The 20,827-nt window shown below is 46.9% G+C and overlaps 2 protein-coding genes across 6 annotated transcripts in view; one reads left to right on the top strand and one right to left on the bottom strand.

The window, feature by feature from the left end:
- The window catches only part of RSPRY1 (ring finger and SPRY domain containing 1), a 281,438-nt gene that overhangs the window by 159,313 nt on the left and 101,298 nt on the right, over positions 1-20,827 (bottom strand). The gene's annotated exons all lie outside the window — the stretch shown is intronic.
- Positions 1-20,827, top strand: part of RANBP10 (RAN binding protein 10) — an 81,358-nt gene that overhangs the window by 57,717 nt on the left and 2,814 nt on the right. For 2 of the 3 annotated variants that reach the window (XM_075715889.1, XM_075715891.1), the window contains 7 exons: positions 3,287-3,399; positions 6,100-6,208; positions 7,002-7,150; positions 16,589-16,784; positions 18,177-18,301; positions 19,208-19,353; positions 19,829-19,940. In XM_075715889.1, coding sequence (XP_075572004.1) covers positions 3,287-3,399; positions 6,100-6,208; positions 7,002-7,150; positions 16,589-16,784; positions 18,177-18,301; positions 19,208-19,353; positions 19,829-19,940 — 950 coding nt within the window. The remainder of the gene's footprint in view (positions 1-3,286; positions 3,400-6,099; positions 6,209-7,001; positions 7,151-16,588; positions 16,785-18,176; positions 18,302-19,207; positions 19,354-19,828; positions 19,941-20,827) is intronic. The other variant, XM_075715890.1, reaches the window with a different exon arrangement.

Genomic DNA, 20,827 nt, shown 5'->3' with positions numbered 1-20,827 from the left:
AAACCTTGAAAGGGACTCACATGGGTAACTCATCTTCTTTGTGTGTTGTTACAGTCTTATAGGATCTCTAATCTTTTTAGCTCTTGCCATGAAGAATCCAAGTAGGAGTCATCTGAGACTTGAGATCAGCTGGTGTGGTTGATTATGGGAGGAGGAACGGTGTAGGTCCCTGTCCTGGTTTCGGCTGGGATAGAGTTAATTTTCTTCCTAGCAGCAGGCATAGTGCTGTGTTTTGGATTTAGTAGGAGAAGAATGTTGATAACATGCTGATGTTTTTAGTTGTTGCTGAGTACTGCTTATGCCAGTCAAGGACTTTTTTCAGCTTCCCATGCTCTGCCAGGCGCACAAGAAACTGGGAGGGGGCACAGCCAGAATAGTTGATCCAAACTGACCAAAGGGCTATTCCATACCATATGACGTCATGCTCAGTATATAAACTGGGGGGGGTTGGCCGGGGAGCAGCGATCGCTGCTCGGGAACTGTCTGGGTATCGGTCGGTGGGTGGTGAGCAATTGCATTGTGCATCACTTGCTTCGTGTATCATTATTATTATTATCATTATTATACTGTTACTATTATCATTACTATTTTACTTTATTTCAATTATTAAACTGTTCTTATCTCAACCCAGGAGTGTTTCTCACTCTTACTCCTCCGATTCTCTCCCCCATCCCATCGGGGTAGGGGGAGTGAGCGAGCGGCTGCGTGGTACTGAGTTGCTGGCTGGGGCTAAACCACGACAGTCCCTATTTCTGATAAAGCGGGAGGACTTTGTATTGTTCATTTGAGAATCCAAGTGGTACCATGCAGAATGAGGAGAACTTTATGTAATTTGTAGAGAGAAGCGTGCAGTCAAGTTCTGTTTTGAAGCAGAAAAGCCACAGTTGGTACAAGCCTATCTGCCACCACCATGGCTGCTCTAGGTGAAAGAAGCACCCCTAGGTGCAGCACAGAGACAGCTGCTCCTGTGATTTGAACACTTCTGCTCTCAACAAGTTTCAACCATGGCTCCCAAGCGGTAAAAACTATCCCTTTGGAGAACCTGGGATTCTGAAATGTTTTTGTTGTCTGCATGAACATGTCACATAGGTCGCAGTGGAGTCTGATAACGTTCCCCCAGAACTTCAGGAGAGGTACCCATGGAAGCAGACATGCTGCTGAATGTTTGAGAGTGTGCAGCACTGCTGTAGTAAGTAGCTGAGACACGGAACTGATAAGTCATTGCTGAAAATTAGCCTGGCATAGAATCATAGAACCGTTTAGGTTGGAAAAGACCTTTAAGATCATCCAGTCCAACCATTAAACTACCATTACCAAGTCTACCACTAAACCAGTTAAGGGCAGAGTAGCAATTCCGTGTTTCCTGGCTTGGTGGCTGGATTATTTTTAATGAAAGTAAAAACTAGGAATCATTAAAGTTGGAAAGGATCTCTGTAGTGACCAGCATGTAATACTGCTGTGTACCCACGCAGGGACGCTTCCTGTTGTCCCAAAGATGGGTTCTTTGCCCGGTGTGCAAGAACCAGTTCACACAATGAGTTGAGACAGTTGCTTTATTCCATTTCTGCACAGAGATGGGTGCTAGGTGGTAATTCCACAAAGCTAGCACACTCCGTTGTCCTTGCTTCATATATTTATACAGTTAAACAAAGTCACTGTGCATACTGTTAACACCTACTTGTTAGTCATTGGTTATTTCTGCTTTTGCTTTGGCACCTACTTGTTCGTCGTTGGTTATTTCTACTTTCACTTCAATTTAAAGTCATAGCTCCCTTTAAAATCACTACATATGCTCAGTGAGTAGGGGTCTCCCTTTGGAGGTGGCTAGCTCTTCCAACAGAGGTGTGGTTTTTATATTATTATATTTAGCTGGTTCACTTAGGGGACACTAATTGGTGGATCTCGCTGACTAGTAGAAGAGGCGTAAAGGGGAGTTTTGACACTCAAGGATATATGTTCATTGTTCTAGAGAGCTCTTGGGCTTCTGCTCTTCATTATAGATATCCTGGCGCCTATTATCTTTAGTACATTCCTTCAACAATCAGTCATCACTGTGATGCCACAGGCAGAAGTGGCGTAGGGAGGAGCTCAGATTTTGTGCAGCTTTGTAGAGCATTTAAATCTTCACAGTGTTGAGCCTCTAACTCTGGCTACTGAATTACACTGAAGCAAGAGCTGGCTTTTCCCTTCTGTTCCTGCCAGCCTGGATCACTGTGTTCAGTGTTTCAGCCTGGCTGAGCCAGGGCACCCTGGCTGCTATGCTTGACACAGGGAGGGATGCACTTTATTACACCTGTCTGTACCATGCCAAGGGCAAAGGGCATGCCTTGTACCAACAGTGGTCAGAAGCACTTGTTTTAAAAATTACACACCTGCTTACAATGTTACATCTGAAAATTATTGCTGATTCATAAAATACTTCTTCCTTGTACTGAAAGTAGCTAAGTTGAATGCATGTTTTGAGCTGTGACTTGATTGGATCAAGACCAGCTTCATCATGAGAAGCCTATTTTGGGATTCATCACTAGAAGCCTTGAAATCTTGTGCTGGCATTTCAGGTTTTGTTAAAAGTCCAGTGAGCGTTAATACTTACCTGATATATCCTGGGAAGGCCCAAGCACTTTAGAAACAGTCTGTTCAGAAAGACGTTTTTGTTGTGTTTGTTTTCTGACAGTCATACTACTTCCTTGCCCACCCCTCAACGTTTTTTGAAAATGCAACTTAATGTTTGTAAAATCAATGCTGACAGTCTACTCTTTGTAAATCAGCAGATAAAAGTATCTGTGAACTTGTAGAATTCATAAGGAGATTCAACTACAAAAGATAAAATTGCTGGCAAAATAAGTGATGGAAGAAATTCAGGACCAGAATCTTTCTTTGAGATCTACTTGAAAGCCATGAGCCTCTCTGAGGTTCAGATTTTATGTCTATATAGGATGTCGCTGGCAGTAACACAGTACTGAGCTCTTACAAGTCACCCTTGGACAGCAGTAATTAAATAAATAAATACTATGTATGCATTGGGAGTCTTACTTTGGTTTTTTTTTTTTCCCATAAGGTGAATTTAGAGCCTCCCTCCTGTTTGCTGAGGACCAGGTGCCTGTCTTATAAATTTATACTGTCGGGACCCAGAAGTAGGACCCTGGTTATGTCCTAAGCAAGCTGAGTTTGATCACTGAAATTGCAACTTATATTGTGTTGATTTTTTTTTTTTTTTTTTAGCTCCAGTGTGATTACCCTGTTTTACCAATGCCTCTTCATCTGTTTGTATTTTCTTATTTTCTAGTATGGTTTCATCATATTTGGTTCATCATGGGTACTGTTCAACAGCAACTGCCTTTGCCAGAGTCACAGACACCACAGTCCAGGAAGAACAGACCTCAATAAAGAATAGACAAAGTAAGTCTCTTGGGTAGTTGTTCCCAAAGTGTGGCATGCTGGCCATGCGTTATCTTCAAGACTGTGCAGAGAAAATGAAGTGCTGTGGAAGTACAAGAGTTACTCCACAACAGTACAAAGCTGTCCACAACACACTGCTGACTTAGTGTTGCTGCCTGTGGGTCAGCAGAGCTTGGGGACCAAGGCTGGGAGTGTTTTTCCCGTCGTCACTGTGTCCCCTCCAGCCTCTGCTGTCTTTGCCTGAAGAGCTGCTCTATTCTTTCCTTCGCCTATCTGCTCTGAGAAATGACCTACATGCCTGGCAGTGTTGTATATGCTAAGTGGCCTCAACAACTTGGTTAATTTTCCTCAATCTTGCTGAAAATGAATAGGAGAATCCTGGAAGAGATGAGGTGACCCTCAGCTTTGAGTCCAGCAGTTTCACACATCAGGCTAAATGTTATACCCAGGGCAGAAGGTGCTTTCTTGGAGGTAGTGCCAAATTGGTGGAGAATGGAACTGATTACCTTGGACTTTACCTGAACTGAGGTCACTGTGCACCAGAGATCCCTTTGGATTTGGATTCTTTGATGCACTGTGTTGCAGCAGGGGCAGTTCCATTAGGTCATAGGGACCCACACACATAAATTTTTTTTTTTGACTACAGATCCCAGAGTTAATGAGTCTTCCAGTCCCTTCACACATTTTGTCTTCAGGTAAATTTTTTGCATACTAAGTGTTTTGCAAATTCACAGCCAACATGTTTAGCTCACGCTAGGTGAAGAATTTTGTATTCTGTGTCTGTATTTGGTTACTGTTGTTTCCTCTGAAGTGGTTCATCTCTTAGTTGGTAAAGTTGTAAGTACTTTTGGTTCCTGCAGAATAAGGCTTGCAGCTTTCTCCTGCTGTACTTTTTTTTTTTTTTCACCTTCTCTATTCACAGGCTCAGACTGCAGAGCCACAGGACATTGGTGTGTTTTCTGCATTCTCCTGGCTGTTGAATACAGGCTGCGTCCCACTCTGTGCATTTCCCTTCCCTTTGTGAACCATTTCTCATGTGACTGTTACGTATCAGGAGCATCATGCCCCTTTGTAACTCACTCTCCATATATTACATACACTTAGCTAGCATTCAGGTTCATTTGGGGACCCTGCTTAGTACCCAGAATAACTTGTAGTTGCTGCCCGTTAGTGCTGATGGGCTTTGTGCTTTCCAGGTCACGCATTATGCAACCCTGACCCCAGCCGGTGTTCTTGCTGGTGTGGTTTTAATTGGTAAAGTCTTATGGGAGGCACGCAAGACAGTGCAGTCTTGCTTGTCTGAGGACAGGTGACAAGGCAGATGGAGGGAAGGAATATAGACCTCTGAAGTTGGGGCTTAAATAAAAGGTATGAGGAAAACACAGATGGGAAAACAAAAAGAGGGGAAAATACAAAAGGCAGTGACATCTGTGAGAGTTGCCAAACAAGGCAAAGAAGAGAGCTGTGAAAAGCAGTGAGACATGAAAACGGACGTGCCAGTCAGTAAAAGAAACAGCAAAATGAAGGAGACTGTGCAACACACATTGGTGTGACAGCCATGTCTTTGGTTTTCAGTTCCAGCTTCAATAACAAGCAAGTAGACATTGAGAAGTGGGAGCCAAGACAAGTCATTGCGTATTGTTACTGGGGATTGCTAATAAGGATAACAGGGCTGGGCTTTCAACTGCTCATGATTTGCAAAAGTCACAGCCTGTTGTTATTAGAGACTCTGCTTGCAAAGCACCTCACAGGCAATTCAAAACCTCCTCTGTGTTGTTTGTAAGGAGTCCTGGAAAAACAGAGAGGGAAGTGCAATGCATTTTTTTGTTTTAAGTACATTTAGTTTTTAGTTTTAAGTACACTTAGAAAAAAAATAAGATGTGAACCTCTGTAGATCAGCAGCTGCTCTGAGTTGTCAGGGATGGCATCTGAAGTTAAGTCTTGGCACTTGTGTCTTCTGACCCACTGAAGGAACATACGTGGGACATGAACACCCAGGAATACAATGCCTTGTATCTTTGGACCTCCTAGAAGTGTACAACTTGAGCTGTTTCTAGCTTAGTCAGTAGCTGATTCTTGGAGCTAGCTTACAGGTGCCACATCCTCATTGGAGGTCAGGTTACTTCTCTGGGAATACTTGAGGTGGGACTTGCAGGAAGCCAGTTTTGTTGGTATAACTATTTCTACTTAGAGGTAGGGGTATTGGGGAAACAGTACTGTGCTGTGGTTTAAGCCCACAGACCCTCTAAGGATACTCTGCTTATGTGATGCTCAGCTATACATACACTTCCAAGTGTGAACCAGCCAGAGGATGTAACATGGGGCTGACCTAGGGGCTTCCCCTCTGAAATTGTCATTTCCTCAGCAACCTCCTTACTCCCATCTAGCTGTCCTGTCCTGCTTTCTTTTCCATTGCTGCATAGCTCTGTGACTAATGGACTAAAGTCCCAGAGCACCCCACCCCAGCGCACCCACTTCATCTTTCAGATCTTTCTGTTCTTGGTGTTTCTGAGCTACTAACAGATTCTCCTTCATTTTCACAGGCTTTTCCTCATCTGTAATAAACAGAATGCGGTCCCCAGTTCTCCCTAGCCATTGTGCAAGGTGGTAGTGGAGAGCTGTGTGGCATACGTGAGAAAACTCTTCTGGCCATTCCTGTTGGCCGGTCCTGTGTGTCAATAGGTCTCCTTTTGCTTTCAGGAATACAGAAGCTAGTACTAGCAGGCAGAGTGGGAGAGGCTATAGAAGCCACCCAGCAACTCTATCCTGGTCTCCTAGAACATAACCCCAACCTGCTCTTCATGCTAAAGTAAGTATGAATAGCTTTATGCTCCCTAATGCTGAAATGTGTAGATGAAGGAGAGAAGAAAGAGGCTGTTCAGCCATCCAGTCCAGCTGTACACCTTGGTCTGAATTCAGACTGTTTGAGATCCCTTTGGGAGCAGGTGGGAAAGGACATAGGTTCAGTCCTTTGCACAGTGCTTGTAGCAATGTAGATGTAGCCCTTTGGTTGCTGCTCAGACCCAGTATGGCTTTGCCTCATGAGGTCAGGCAGAGGTGGGTCTACCCAGCCTCCTGAGTTGTATAAGGACAGTCCCCAGTAAAGGTAAATGGGGAGCTGTCCTCACTGTTACTGTGGATACTGCATTTTTTACCCTCCCTTGTCTATTTTCCATTGGCAACCACTATTTCTAGGTTGTTGAAGTAGTGGGGGAACTATGTTGTTTCGCAGATATAGTGTCTTCTCCCTGAAAAAAACCCCACAGTTCAATTTTGGAGTACCTGCAGAGGTGGTGGAGATGAAAGGATGCTGTAAAGGAACAGCTTCTTCTTAGCACAATGGAAATAAACTTGCTTTTTGGGAATGTCTCAGCATTCATTAGCATCAAAGTTGCAGTTTCTGAACTCCTTCCTCCCATAGCATTATCAGAGCACTCACCATACAAAGCTGCCAGGAGTCTGACATGTCTTTTTCAAAGCCAAGAAATTTAACTCCTAATGCAGTTTCTAGGACTTCTCCACTCAGTAATGAAGGAAACCTCAATGCAGAGCATCCTGGCTGTCATGCACCCTTTTCTCTTTCTTCCCTCCTATGAAATCAGGTGTCGGCAGTTTGTGGAGATGGTGAATGGGACAGACAGTGAAGTACGTTGTTTCAGTGCCCGCAGCCCCAGATCCCAGGACAGTTACCCTGGGTCCCCCAGCTTAAGTCCTAGGCATGGATCAAGCAACTCACACGTTCATAGTACTGGTAAGTGTGTTCTGTGTGTCTCCTGGTGAGAAGAACAAATGTTAAAGATTGACTGCTGTCCATTACCTGCTACTTTCTGTACATTATTCTATGAAATGCTCCTTTCCTTTCTGATACCCAGCTGAGAGGACATACTGTTGTTGTGGGTGTCTCTATACTGTTACAGAATTGGGTTTGCATTAGTTACTTTCCACAGGCAATTGTCTGCAGAGCAGATGTTTTTCAGAATAGAGAAGCTTTTGAAGGTGGCCTTCTAGTGCAGCCACTAGTGGCTCAGTGTTTCACTGACCAAGCTGTAAGAGGAGGTCTGAAAAACAAAGCCTGTTTCCTGTACCTTGGAGTTTGCAAAAGAATTGCTTTCCAGTAAGGACCGAGCAGAAGACGCACTGTTCAGGCCAACTGAGCAAAAGGTTAGGGGGATGCCCTGAATGAGAGCTTCTCCTTCTCCCATGGACTCTACCTTGAAAGCTCTAAACATGTGAGAAGGGAACAGTTCTGTACCTGCAAAACCCATCTCTGAAGCATCAACTCTTTGCAGTTTGGGAAATGAAACATTAGGGTTTGAAGTGGAAAGAACAAGATAAACCAGGACACCCAAGCTATCTTCCCTAGGTAATAACTGACTACAGCTTTGAAGATGGAGTGGGCCAGGGAGTATGACCTGCAGAGCCCCTGAAGACAGTCTGAGCTGCTTCACTGAGCCTTGAGCTACTCACAGCCATCTTGTGTATTTTGTTTTGGTATTCCTGGTGCTGTGTGTGACAAACTGTGGACAGGCAAACATTTAAGGGAAAGGAAGACAATTACTTGAATGCCTCCAAGCTGTCACTCACCTTCCCAAGCCAGTATCTTTGTGTTCCTATATTGTGCTGTGAGAAACCCTGGGTCAGAATGATCCCATCAGTTCATAAAAGCTCTTGGTAACGCCTTTTTTCAACCGGGAGATGCCTACATTAAAAAGAAAAAAAAAAGCAACACAAGACAGCATTCATATATAGAATCATAGAATAGTTTGGGTTGGAAGGGACCTTTAAAGGTCACCTAGTCCAACCCCCCTGCAGTGAGCAGGGACATCTTCAACTAGATCAGGTTGCTCAGAGCCCCATCCAACCTGACCTTGAATGTTTCCAGGGATGGGGCATGTACCACCTCTCTGGGCAACCTGTTCCACCACCCTCATTGTAAAAAAATTTCTTCCTTATATCTAGTCTGAATCTGCCCTCTTTTAGTTCAAAACCATTACCCCTTGTCCTATCGCATCACGCCCTACTAAAAAGTTTGTCCCCATCTTTCTTATAAGCCCCCTGTAAGTACAGAAAGGCTGCAATAAGGTCTCCCTGGAGCCTTCTCTTCTCCAGGCTAAACAACCCCAACTCTCTCAGGCTTTCCTCATAGGAGAGGTGTTCCAGCCCTCTGACCATCTTCATGGCCCTCCTCTGGACCTGCTCCAACAGGTCCATGTCTTTCCTGTGCTGAGGGCTTCAGAGCTGGACGCAGTACTCTAGGTCAGGTCTCAGCAGAGCAGAGTAGAGGGGCAGAATCACCTCCCTCAATCTGCTGGCCACACTGCTTTGGATGCAGCTCAGGATATGGTTGGCTTTCTGGGCTGCTGCCTCCCTGGGGCCCAGGTTAGGGACGTTACTAAGAAACTCACCGATCTGGTATGGCCCTCCAATTATTACCCACTGCTGGTTGTACAGGTTGGCAGTGATGAGTTTGCGGAGAGAAGTCCAAAAGTGATCAAAAGGGTCTTCAGGGCACTGGGGCGATTGGTTGCAGGATCAGGAGCACAGGTAGTGTTTTCCTGTATCCCATCAGTGGCAGGGAAGAATGCTAAATGGAATGGGAAAACTCGCCTGATTAACAAGTGGCTCAGAGGCTGGTGCTATCAGTGGAATTTTGGTTTCTTTGGTGATGGGGAGGCTTACAAGGCACCGGGCCTGCTGGCAGCAGATGGAGATCAGCTGTCTCCAAAGGGGAAGAGGATTCTTGCCCATGAGTTGGCAGGACTCATTGAGAGGGCTTTAAACTAGGCTCAAAGGGGGAAGGGGATATAACCAGGCTCGCTAGAGAGAAGCCCAGGGATGGCATGGCAACACTGGGGGTGAAATCGATAGCCTGCCTCAAGTGCATATACGCCAATGCATGTAGCATAGGCAACAGACAGGAGGAGCTGGAAGCCCTTGTGCAGCAGGATAGCTACAACTTAGTCACCACCACAGAAACATGGTGGGATGACTCTCATGACTGGAGTGCTGCACTGGATGGCTATAAGCTCTTCAGAAGGGATAGGCAAGGAAGGAGAGGCAGTGTGTCGTGGTTTAGCCCCAGCCAGCAACTAAGCACCACACAGCTGCTTGCTTGCTCCCCCTACCCCGATGGGATGGGGGAGAGAATTGGAGGAGTAACAGTGAGAAACACTCCTGGGTTGAGATAAGAACAGTTTAATAATTGAAATAAAGTAAAATAGTAATGATAATAATAACAATATATAATAATAATAATATACAAAGCAAGTGATGCACAATGCAATTGCTCACCACCCAGTGACCGATATTGTTACGACGAACACTGACTGTTCCTGAGCAGTGATCGCTGCTCCCTGGCCAACCCCCCCCAGTTTATATACTGAGCATGACGTCATATGGTATGGAATAGCCCTTTGGTCAGTTTGGATCAACTATTCTGGCTGTGCCCCCTCCCAGTTTCTTGTGTACCTGGCAGAGCATGGGAAGCTGAAAAGTCCTTGACTAGCATAAGCAGTACTTAGCAACAACTAAAACATCAGTGTGTTATCAGCATTCTTCTCCTACTAAATCCAAAATACAGCACTATGTCTGCTACCAGGAAGAAAATTAACTCTATCCCAGCTGAAACCAGGACATAGTGGGGTGGCTCTGTATGTTAGGGAGTGTTTTGACTGTATAGAGCTCAACAGTGGTGATGATAAGGTCGAGTGCTTATGGGTAAGGATGAGGGGGAAGGCCAACAAGGCAGGCGTCCTGCTGGGATCCTGTTATAGACCACCCAACCAGGATGAAGAGGTAGATGAAGCATTCTATAAGCAGCTGGCAGAAGTCTCGCAATTGCCTAGCCCTTGTTGTCATGGGGGACTTCAACTTGCCAGACATCTGCTGGAAATACAACACAGCAGAGAGGAAACGGTCTAGGAGTTCCTAGAGTGTGTGAAGATAACTTCCTGACACAGCTGGTAAGTGAGCCTACCAGGGGAGGTGCCTCGCTTGACTTGCTGTTTACAAACAGAGAAGGACTTGTGGAAGATGTTGTGGTTGGAGGCCATCTTGGGCTTAGTGACTGTGACATGACAGAGTTTTTGATTCTTGGTGACGTAAGGAGGAGGGGCAGCAAAACTGTTACCGTGGACTTCCGGAGGGCAGACTTTGGCCTGTTCAGGATGCTGGTTGGGAAAGTCCCTGGGGAGGCAGTCCTGAAGGGCAAAGGGGTCCAGGAAGGCTGGTCCTTCTTCAAGAAGGAAGTCTTAAGGGTGCAGGAGCAGGCTGTCCCCATGTGTCATAAGACCAACCGGTGGGGAAGACAACCGGCCTGGCTGAACAGGGAGCTTTTGCGGGGACTCAGGAAAAAGAGGATAGTCTACCACCTTTGGAAGAAGGGGCAGGCAACTCAGGAAGAGTACAGGGATCTTGTTAGGTCATGAAGAGAGGAAATTAGAAAGCCAAAAGCCCAGCTAGAACTCAGTCTGGCCACTGTTGTAAGAGATAATAAAAAATGTTTTTCCAAGTTCATCAACAACAAAAAGAGAGCCAAGGAGAATCTCCATCCTTTCCTGGATGTTGGGGGGAACATTGTCACCAAGGATGAGGAAAAGGCTGAGGTACTTAATGCCTTTTTTGCCTCTGTCTTTAATAGGCAGCCCAGTTATCCCCAGGGTATTCAGCCTGGAAGACAGGGACGGGGAGCACAATGAAGCCCCCATAGTCCAGGAGGAAGCAGTTAATGACCTGCTATGCCACCTGGACAGTCACAAGTCTATGGGGCCGGATGGGATCCACCCGAGAGTACTGAGGGAGCTGGCGGAGGAGCTCACCAAGCCACTTCCCATCATCTGTCAGCAGTCCTGGTTAACAGGGGGAGGTTTCTGATGATGGGAGGCTTGCCAATGTGATGCCCATCTATAAGAAGGGCCAGAAGGAGGATCTGGGGAACTACAGGCCTGTCAGCCTGACCTCAGTACTGGGGAAGATTATGGAGCGGTTCATCTTGAGTGTGCTCAACAGGCATGTGCAGGTCAACCAGGGGATTGGGCCAAGCCAGCATGGATTCCTGAAAGGCAGGTCCTGCTTGACCAACCCGATCTCCTTCTATGACCTGGTGACCGGCCTGGTGCATGAAGGAAAGGCTGTGGACGTCATCTGCCTGGACTTCAGTAAAGCCTTTGACACCGTCTCCCACAGCATTCTCCTAAGGAAGCTGGTGGCCCATGGCTTGGACGGGTGTACTCTTTGCTGGGTAAAAAACTGGCTGGGTGGCCAAGCCCAGAGAGTTGTGGTGAATGGAGTTAAGTCCAGCTGGCGACGGGTCACGAGCAGTGTTCCCCAGGGCTCTGTTTTGGGGCCAGTCTTGTTTAACATCTTTATCAACGATCTGGATGAGGGGATTGAGTGCGCCCTCAGTAAGTTTGCAGATGACACCAAGTTGGGTGGGAGTGTTGATCTGCTGGAGGGTAGGATGGCCCTGCAGAGGGACCTGGACAGGCTGGACCGATGGGCTGAGGCCAACTGTATGAGGTTTAAGAAGGCCAAGTGCTGGGTCCTGCACTTGGGTCACAACAACCCCATGCAACACTACAGGCTTGGGGAAGAGTGGCTGGAAAGCTGCCTGGCTGAAAAGGACCTGGAGGTGTTGGTCGACAGCCGGCTGAACATGAGCCAGCAGTGTGCCCAGGTGGCCAAGGCAGCCAACAGCATCCTGGCCTGTATCGGAAGGGTCTGGAGCACAGGCCTTATGAGGAGCGGCTGAGGGAACTGGGATTGTTTAGCCTAGAGAAGAGGAGGCTGAGGGGAGACCTTATCGCTCTCTACAACTACCTGAAAGGAGGTTGTAGTGAGCTGGGTGTTGGTCTCTTCTCCCAAGTAGTTAGTGATAGGATGAGAGGAAATGGGCTCAAGCTGCGCCAGGGGAGGTTTAGATTGGATATTAGGAAAAATTTCTTCACGGAAAGAATAGTCAAGCATTGGAACAGGCTACCCAGAGAGGTGGTGGAGTCACCATCCCTGCAAGTGTTCAAAAAACGGGTAGACGTAGCACTTTGGGACATGGTTTAGTGGGCATGGTGGTGTTGGGTTGACGGTTGGACTGACGATCTTTGAGATCCTTTCCAATCTTAATGATTCCTAGCTTTTACTTTCATTAAAAAATAATCTAGCCACCAAGCCAGGAAACATGAAATTGCTACTCTATACCCTTAATTGGTTTAGTGGTGGACTTGGTAGCGTTAGGTTAATGGTTGGACTGGATGATCTTAAAGGTCTTTTCCAACCTAACTGATTCTGTGATCCTATGATTCTCTTACAGTGGGAGGGGCTTTGCTCTGCCAGTCCCTGCCTTGCAGTCCATCCACTCAAGAGGTGTGGGAAGAGAGGTTGCCAGTGAAGACTGAGGCGAAAAAGTTGTTGAGTACCTTAACCTTCTCCTTGTCTGTTGTTAGTAGTTTGCCAGTCTTGCTTATCAGGGAAGGTACACTTCCTTTGACTTTCCTTTTCTCGCTGACATACCTGTAGAAGCCCTTCTTATTCTTTGCATCCCTTGCCAAGTTTAGCTGCAGACGTGCCTTGGCCTTCCTGACCCCATCCCTGCAGAACCAGGCGGTGTCCCTATGTTCTTCCCTGTCCCTACTTCCACTGTCTGTGCATTTCCTTCTTGCCCTTTAGTTTGATGAGCAGGTCTTGACTCAGTGGTGCTGGTCTCTTGTCTTCCTTGCCTGATCTTACACCTGGGGATCAAGGGCTCTTGTGCTCTGTGGAAGGTGTCCTTAAAGATCTGCCTCAGGTTCCCCTGTCCCTGGGGGCAGTTTCCCAGGCGGTCCTATTGGCTAAGTCCTTGAACAGCTAGAATTTTGCTTTCCTACAATTCAGGGTCCTGACTTTACTCTTTGCCTGACCCTTATCCCTCATGACTGCGAACTCCAGCAGAGCATGATCACTGCAGCCCAGGCAGCCTCCATTCTTGACATCACTGATTAGCTTGCTTGCGTTGGTGATCATCAGGTCCAGTATCACATCCACACTGGTAGGGCTGTCTATTACCTGGCTTAAGAAGTTATTCTCAGTGCATTCCAGGAGTCTCCTGGATTGCCTACAGCTCGCTGTGCTACTTTTCCAGCAGGTGTCGGGGTGGTTGAATTCCCCCAGCAGGACGAGAGCCTGCGAGTGCGATGCCTCCTGTAGCTGGAGTAAGAAGGCTTCATCATAGGCTCCCCTTAATCGGGCAGCCTGTGGTAGACACCAACCACAAGTTTCCCTTTATTGCCTCAGTCTCTAATTCTTACCTCTAAGCTTTCAACCTGCTCGTGGCTATTCTTCAGAGACAGCTCTTCACACTGTATCCATTTCTTGATGTAGAGGGCAGCCCCTCTGCCCCTTCTTCCTCGCCTGTCCCTTCTGGACAGCCTGTAGCCATTGATAGCCGCACTCCAGTGATGGGATTCATCCCTCCAAGTTTCAGTAATGGCAACTAGGTCTTAGCTTTCTAGCAGCACAGTGGCTTCCAACTCCTCCTGTTTGTTGCCCATGCTGCATGCATTGGTATAGAGGCACTTCAGCTGGGCTGTCAGCCATGTCACCTTCTCAGAGGAACACCCCTTAATTCCTTTGAGGTACTTCACTGGTGTTTCCCCTTTTGGCTCCTATTACCTCAGAAGCCCCTGGCTCATCTCCGTAAGACTTCAAGTGTGCTGCAGTGTATCCAGCATGTCCCAGAGCAAGAGGCTGAGGGCCCTTGCTAGCACCCTGTACCTCTAACCTCGGTGTGTCATCCCATAGCTAGTCACAGGTAAGCCTGATATTATATCCTTCCTCCTTCAAGTCTAGTTTCAAGCTCTTGTTAATGAGCCCCGCTAGCTTGTGAGCGAAGACCCTCTTCCACCCTTTGAGAAGGGTGTGACTCCCATGTGATGCCAGCAAGCCTGGTGCTGTGTAGGCCATCCCATTGTTGAAAAACCAAAAATTGTGGCAGTTACACCAGCCACGGAGCCATGTATTAATAGACAGGGTGCGTCTGTTTCTTCCAGTGTTGCTGCCCATGCTGAAAGGAGAGAGGAAAAAATAACCTGTGCTCCAGATTCCCTTACCAACCTCCCAAGGCCCTGAAGTCTCTTTTGATCACCCTTGGACTATGTGTTGTGGCTTCATCACCACCCACAGGGAAGAGCAGTAATGGGTAATAGTCCGAGGGCCATACCAGGCTAGGAAGTTTCCTAGTGATGTCCTTAACCTGGGCCCCAGGGAGGCAGCAGACTTTCCTAAGAGGAGGGTCTGTCTTGTATATCAGACCCTCTGTTCCCCTCAGAAGGGAGTCGTCTACAACTATAATCCATCTTTTCTTCCTTGTGGAGGTGGTCATGATACAGGGGGTAGGCCATTCTGACCGTCGCAACACCTCTGGTGTAGATGGACCATCATCCATATTATCCATTGACTGGCTTTCCACATCCAGAGCCTCATACCTGTTGTACAGAGGCACCTGGGAAGGCGAGGTGGGCAAGGAGGGGGTTCACCTGCTGCTCCGAGCATGGACTTGCCTCCCTTCACTCCTTTCCTTTAAGCAACTGCCTTCAGTCTGGCAGGGGGAGGATACAGGATCCCCTTGATCTTGGGTTTTTTTCCTGGTGGCTGTCCCTGTTTCTGTCTCAGAGTGTGTAGAGCATGGTTCCACCAGTCTATTTCTTTCTCAGATGCTCCTTAACCTTTCTACTTCCTCCTGTAGCTCTGCCACTAGGCTGAGCAGATCATCCACCTGGTCACACCTCACACAGCTTTTCTCACTGCTGCCATCCATTACCAGTAAAAGGCTCTGGCACACCCTGCAGCCCAAGGCCTGGATGGCTGCATGTTTTCGTGGGAGCTCTGTCTGGGTTGCCACATCCATTCTGGTGAGTGCAGAGGACATGGCTTTCTGCTGGGTGGATACCATAGCTAAGCTCCTTCTGAAAGGGTGATGACCACCAACTGAACTCGCCTCCTGAGCTGGTAGGGTGATGACACCCTTCCTGCACGCCCTTCCGCACAAACTGCCATACCACAACCTGGTCACTGTGCTCCTGGTTGCTAGTGCTCCCTAGGCTGCTTTTTGTCTCTATACACAGGACACCACCTTCCACAATTCTCTCTGCCAGACCTTAGCACTGTCAAAATACTGATAATTTAATCAGTCACATTTCAAAGATTAAGCAGAACTGTTGTGCACAGTCTACTGCGTCTTTGTCATTAAAATGCACGAAATGACCTTTTGTTTGAATCTTTGTGTTGTCGTGATAAAAATACAAATAAATTCCCTAGGTATAAATATAATTGTGAGATCAGCTGATGAATTTGGATATATCACCATCATTTCTGGAGGAACAGCCATGCCAGGTCACATCATCTAGTCAAGATCCTGTGGTCAATATTGGTTGCCTAGGAAGAAGGCAAGCCCATAGTGAGGTTTTTCCAAAGTATTATTTGAGCCCCTAATGATTTGCAGTTGCCTTGGTATTAAATAGCCCCTGTAAGTTTAGCCAGAATTTTTGAATCCATACAAAACTTGTGGTAATGACCAAAGGTTTGTGTCCTGTGTCAGCAAGTTCCGCAGCTTGATAGGCACCTTTTGTGGGAGAGGGGATGAGATTTCAAGCCTGGCTCTCCTTTCAGTGATGTCTGCTCTTCTGAATGAGGACATGTGATTTTTAAGAGGATTGTTGTTATTTGCTGAGTGTTCTGTGAATCAATCAAGTATATCCCTAATGTAAGATACGTTGTGGAAAGCCTGGGAGGTTCTGCTTACAAAGAGTTCTCCTTGTGGCCCAGTTTTCACCTGTGCTTTCAGTTTTCCTGGATAGACGGTTTATGAGAAATATTTGGGTTGGTGAGAAGAGAGTTTGTAAACTTTACAAACCATCCATGCTTCGTATTTCAACAATAATTACTGTGCTTGTGTGAGCTGGTTTTGCCAATCACTTATTTACAGCCCATTTTTGGAACTTCCTTAAGCTCAGGTGCTGCTGGTGAGCAGTGGGTTTCCTTCCATATTCATTTGTATTTTCTCCAAACCCTATTGAATTTAAGAATGATGAATAATAATTTAAGATCTGCAGTGTTATTTTCCTTTCCTTCTTTGGGGTCTGCTTGTCTTGCTAAATTGTTGACTTCACAGTAGTGACATTGTCAGTCTGGTCTCATTTTTCCCTTTTTTCTTGACTTTCAGGAGCAGATAGTCCAACCTGTAGCAATGGAGTCATGTCCACAAAAAGCAAACAGAGTCACAGTAAATACCCAACACTGAGTTCATCATCTTCATCCTCTTCCTCCTCCTCCCCCTCATCTGTGAACTACTCTGAGTCCAATTCTACAGATTCTACCAAATCTCAGCAGCACAGTAGTACGAGTAATCAAGAAACCAGGTATTGTTTTTCCTTTGTAGATGCCTGAGGAGGGTGAGGTGGTAGGAGAGGGCTCAGTCTGCTTTCTGAGGAGCCAAAAGGGCATCTGTCCTGGTCTTCTGAACAACAGAGTAACTCTGTATCTACGAGGTCACTACTATTCCCAGCAGACACAAACCTGTTCTAGTTCCCCTGCTCTGGCTCAGGCTTGGAGGCTTATCTCATAAGGAATATTATGATGCTCTTGTTTCAAGCACTAAGCTGTCCTATTAAAATGATGCCATTAGAGCCCAACATGATAGTTTGCACAGAAGCTCTCCCATTGAGCTGTTAACTGCTGCCTCAGCCAGTCGATTACTGGTGCTAAGCAGCTTGCTTGCCTTTTAGTGGGTGAGGCAGCAGCTCAAGTGATTACTGGGTTGGTGTATTGCTCTCTTGAGTAATTCTCTTGGGCTACCTCTGCCTGTTGCCCGGTTCCTTCCAGACAAGTCTCTGAATCAGTAGCAATTTGTTTCATGCTTGTGACAGCAAGTCAGACCTTTAGAAAGCCTTCTTTCTCCAAGAAGCCACAGGCAGTCCAGGAGAGGGAGATAGTTACTGCTGCATTTAATGGAGTGTGGAGCATATTGAGCCATGGTGAGAACTGAGCTTCCTTTGGGCTCGCTTTCCAGGTTGGTGTTGCAGGGCTGTCTGAGGCCCTGCTGTAGCAGAGGATATCCTTGTGATTAGTAGAATCTCCTGCTAATTGCAGCTGGCATTCATCCTCTGTGTACTGTGCTCAGGACACTTTGTAGTCTCTATCATGACCTCTTGAGAGCCATACAGCACGTAACTGAGTGAGAAACACTTGTTCAGACTCAATTTACTGGAATCATTTGGTAATGCTGGATTTATGATTATTTTTTTTTTTTAAACACAGAGCCCAAGTCCCAGCAAGATTTTCTCATCATTTCAGTGAATCACCAGTTAATCAGCAATCTCACTCAGACTGCTGTCTTGAACATTTAAGCCTAGAGCCCTTGTGTGTTCTGCATTACACTTTTTGCAAGGGTTGATGGCTTACAACAGCCAAGATTTCCCTTCTGTTTAGTATGTTAGTATGTTATCTGTTGTCTGACTGCTGTTCACTGTCCCAGAGATGACTGCTTCCTGAAGGGAAGATGATAAGCTCTCTGCACCTGTAATTATGACAGGCACTTTTGGAACAGAAATCTGTTTTGTAAATTATCTTCAGAAGCCTGCAACAATTTTTGCTACACTGGATTAGACCACGTAGCTCCCTGTAATCGTAACTGTAGTCTAAACCTTTCCTGGTTTACTGGCTGTTGCTGGGCATCATTTGGCATTTGAGCTCTTCCGTTTCTTCCCTTTCTAATTTAGACATCTGACCTTTCCTTCCTCCTTTCACCTCAGTGACAGTGAGATGGAAATGGAGGCTGAGCATTACCCCAATGGAGTCCTGGAAAATTCATCCACCAGGATAATGAATGGCACCTACAAACATGAAGAGATCCTGCAGACGGATGAATCCAGCATGGGTAGGGCTTCAGAGGCAGGAAGAGTAAAGGGAAATAGTAAGAGCTGGTATCAAGAGTTAAAATTGTGATTGGGTTGTGGGGAAAAAACATGTACTTTGGGTTTCTTTCCCCACCCCAGTGAATTAAGTTCTCAAGATGCCTGTTTCACGTGGAAAATTAATCTGTCCTGGAACTAAAACTAGGTCTGGCTTTCTGTAGTCTTGCAGCAGTGCTGGTGATGTGGTGGAGCAGGGAAAGCAATAGGAGTCAAAAGGTTTGTTCAGCGCTGGTCATGAATTCCAGCTCAGAGCAGTCCTGGCACTTCTTCCGGCTGAGGAACTGAACCAAGCTGTGAAAGGCTGACTGATGCCCAGCCACAAAGTGTCCTCAGCACAATGTGGTCTGCTACAGCTGTCTTGTTTGTAGGTGCTTTAGCCAGGAGCGAGAGGAAGAATTAGCTACACTACATCTGAAACTGGGGATTCCTCCAGTTATAATGGGTCTTGTGGCCACCTAATACTGGGAAGTTGGTGGTGTTGGCATCTCTGACTGCAAGTTTTCCAAGTTCAGGATTTATTAGACTAGGGGTTTCTGTATTGTGTACACTGTATCACACACATGAAAGGGTAACACAGCTGGAGTGGCAGGAGTTGCCCCCATAATTTTATCAGAATATTTGGTTTGTAGGTAGTACTCGGGCATTAAACAAACTGAGCTCAAGTTTTCCCTGTACCTAACAGGTGCTATGAAAAAAACACTACTGGCTGTTGTAGTGCAGTGCTCAGAAAAGATTCCACTGGGATAAACTTTGAGCAGGGAGCAGCTACCTGCTCCAGAAGGGGAAGGAGTTTATGGGTAGCATGACACAGAGTGGGCAATGGTGGGGAATGAGAGACGATTGTTACTTCTCCAATGCCTTCCCTCTAGAAGACAGCTGCCCCCAGAGGCAGCTCTGTGGAGGGAACCATGCTGCCACGGAGCGAATGATCCAGTTTGGACGGGAGCTGCAGATGCTGAGTGAGCAGCTTTGCAGAGAATATGGGAAGAACACAATGCACAAAAAGATGCTTCAGGTAAGCCTGGGCCTTGTGCTGCATCGCAGCAGTTCTCTGGGCCAGGACTGGGGATGTGGGTTCTCTTGCAGAGCTCTGGGTGGCCCCCACTTCTGCACCTGGTGAGGAAGAGGGGGCCTGCATGGGGATCAGAGGTCAAAACTCAGTGAACACAGCATCTAGACCCAGTTCTCGGCACAGGAGAGACACAGACAGCTCCTGCCCGCCTTCGCTCTTCTTCTCTCCAGGTGACACTCTACGTGCCTTCCCGTGCTGGCTCCCCTGCCAGGTGGAGGGGGCACCCTCTTTAATCCAGTATCTTGATGGCCCAGTGTGGTCCCTTGCTGCCAAGAAGAAAAGGGCCATTTCTTTTCAGGAGGTAGGCACCTGTCACCTTGGCAATGGCAGGAGGTGCCCCAGCTGATGGACTTGGCGGTTTTCCTGTGTGTTTGCAACCATGCATGACCTTACTATGCCTTTCTGTTCTCTCACACAGGACGCATTTAGCTTGTTAGCTTACTCAGACCCTTGGAACTGCCCCGTTGGTCAACAGCTGGACCCAATCCAGAGGGAACCTGTGTGTGCTGCTCTTAATAGTGCTATATTGGGTAAGGCCTGGTTCCTGTGTGAGTGCTACCCACTGGGCATACCTGCTCTCAAGGGCTGTCCTGTGGCAGGCAAGCCTGTGAGTGGTAGGAAAAGTTCAGAAATACTTGTGTTTAGCTTTTGCCTCTCTTTCTGTTGCTGGGGACTGACAGAACAGTGATGCCGGAAGGGAGGCAAAAGGGAAGCCTGCAGAGAATGGATCCTCCTGATCTGATCTTCTTTTGGCTCCCTTCCTTGGGTCTTCCTCAGTGCTGCTTCTAAGGGTGCTCCTTGGGATTTTCTTCCCTTGCTTACTGAGGAAGCCAAGATGTCTTTGCATTTCCCACCCCTCTTTCTTCTTGCTCTGAACCCACCTGAATCAGTTCACTGGCATTAACAAGTCTCTTTTCCATGCTGTTTGGGTTGGCAGAGTTTTGTCCTGGCATCATCCTACTTTCTAGTAGACAATGCAGTTGCTCTGTTACAGCAGCTCTTAAGTGAAGCCAGTTTCCGTAGTGTTGGCTCTAAAGCAGAGGGGGCCATAAATCCAGTTACCTTTGAGCTCATGTTGGACATAAAGAGTTAAATGGGTCTGTCTTCCCTTTGAGCATTGCCTCTGCATGTTCCCATCGTGTGCTATGCCTGCTAGAGCACAGAGAGCCTGACTGCCTGCAGTCCACTGTTGAAATTGGGGCTGTGGTAATGGTCCAGCCCTGTTGCTCTTTCCCTTCTGGTCATAACTGTGCTGAGAGGACCCTGCTCTGTGCAGAGATCTGGTTATAAGTTGGTTTTCTTCAGCTAGCAAGACAGCTCCCCTCTTTCTGATGAGCTTTGCTCTTTCTGTCAGCAGGATGGGTCATGGCTGGATCCAGGTATGAGGAGTCTCTTGCCCTCCTCTGTGTCCTCAGAG

The sequence above is a fragment of the Pelecanus crispus genome, chromosome 8 (assembly GCF_030463565.1).
Source record: "Pelecanus crispus isolate bPelCri1 chromosome 8, bPelCri1.pri, whole genome shotgun sequence".
NCBI lineage: Eukaryota > Metazoa > Chordata > Aves > Pelecaniformes > Pelecanidae > Pelecanus > Pelecanus crispus.
Note: the sequence above shows the minus strand (reverse complement) of the source record. Positions and strands in the feature narration are given on the sequence as shown.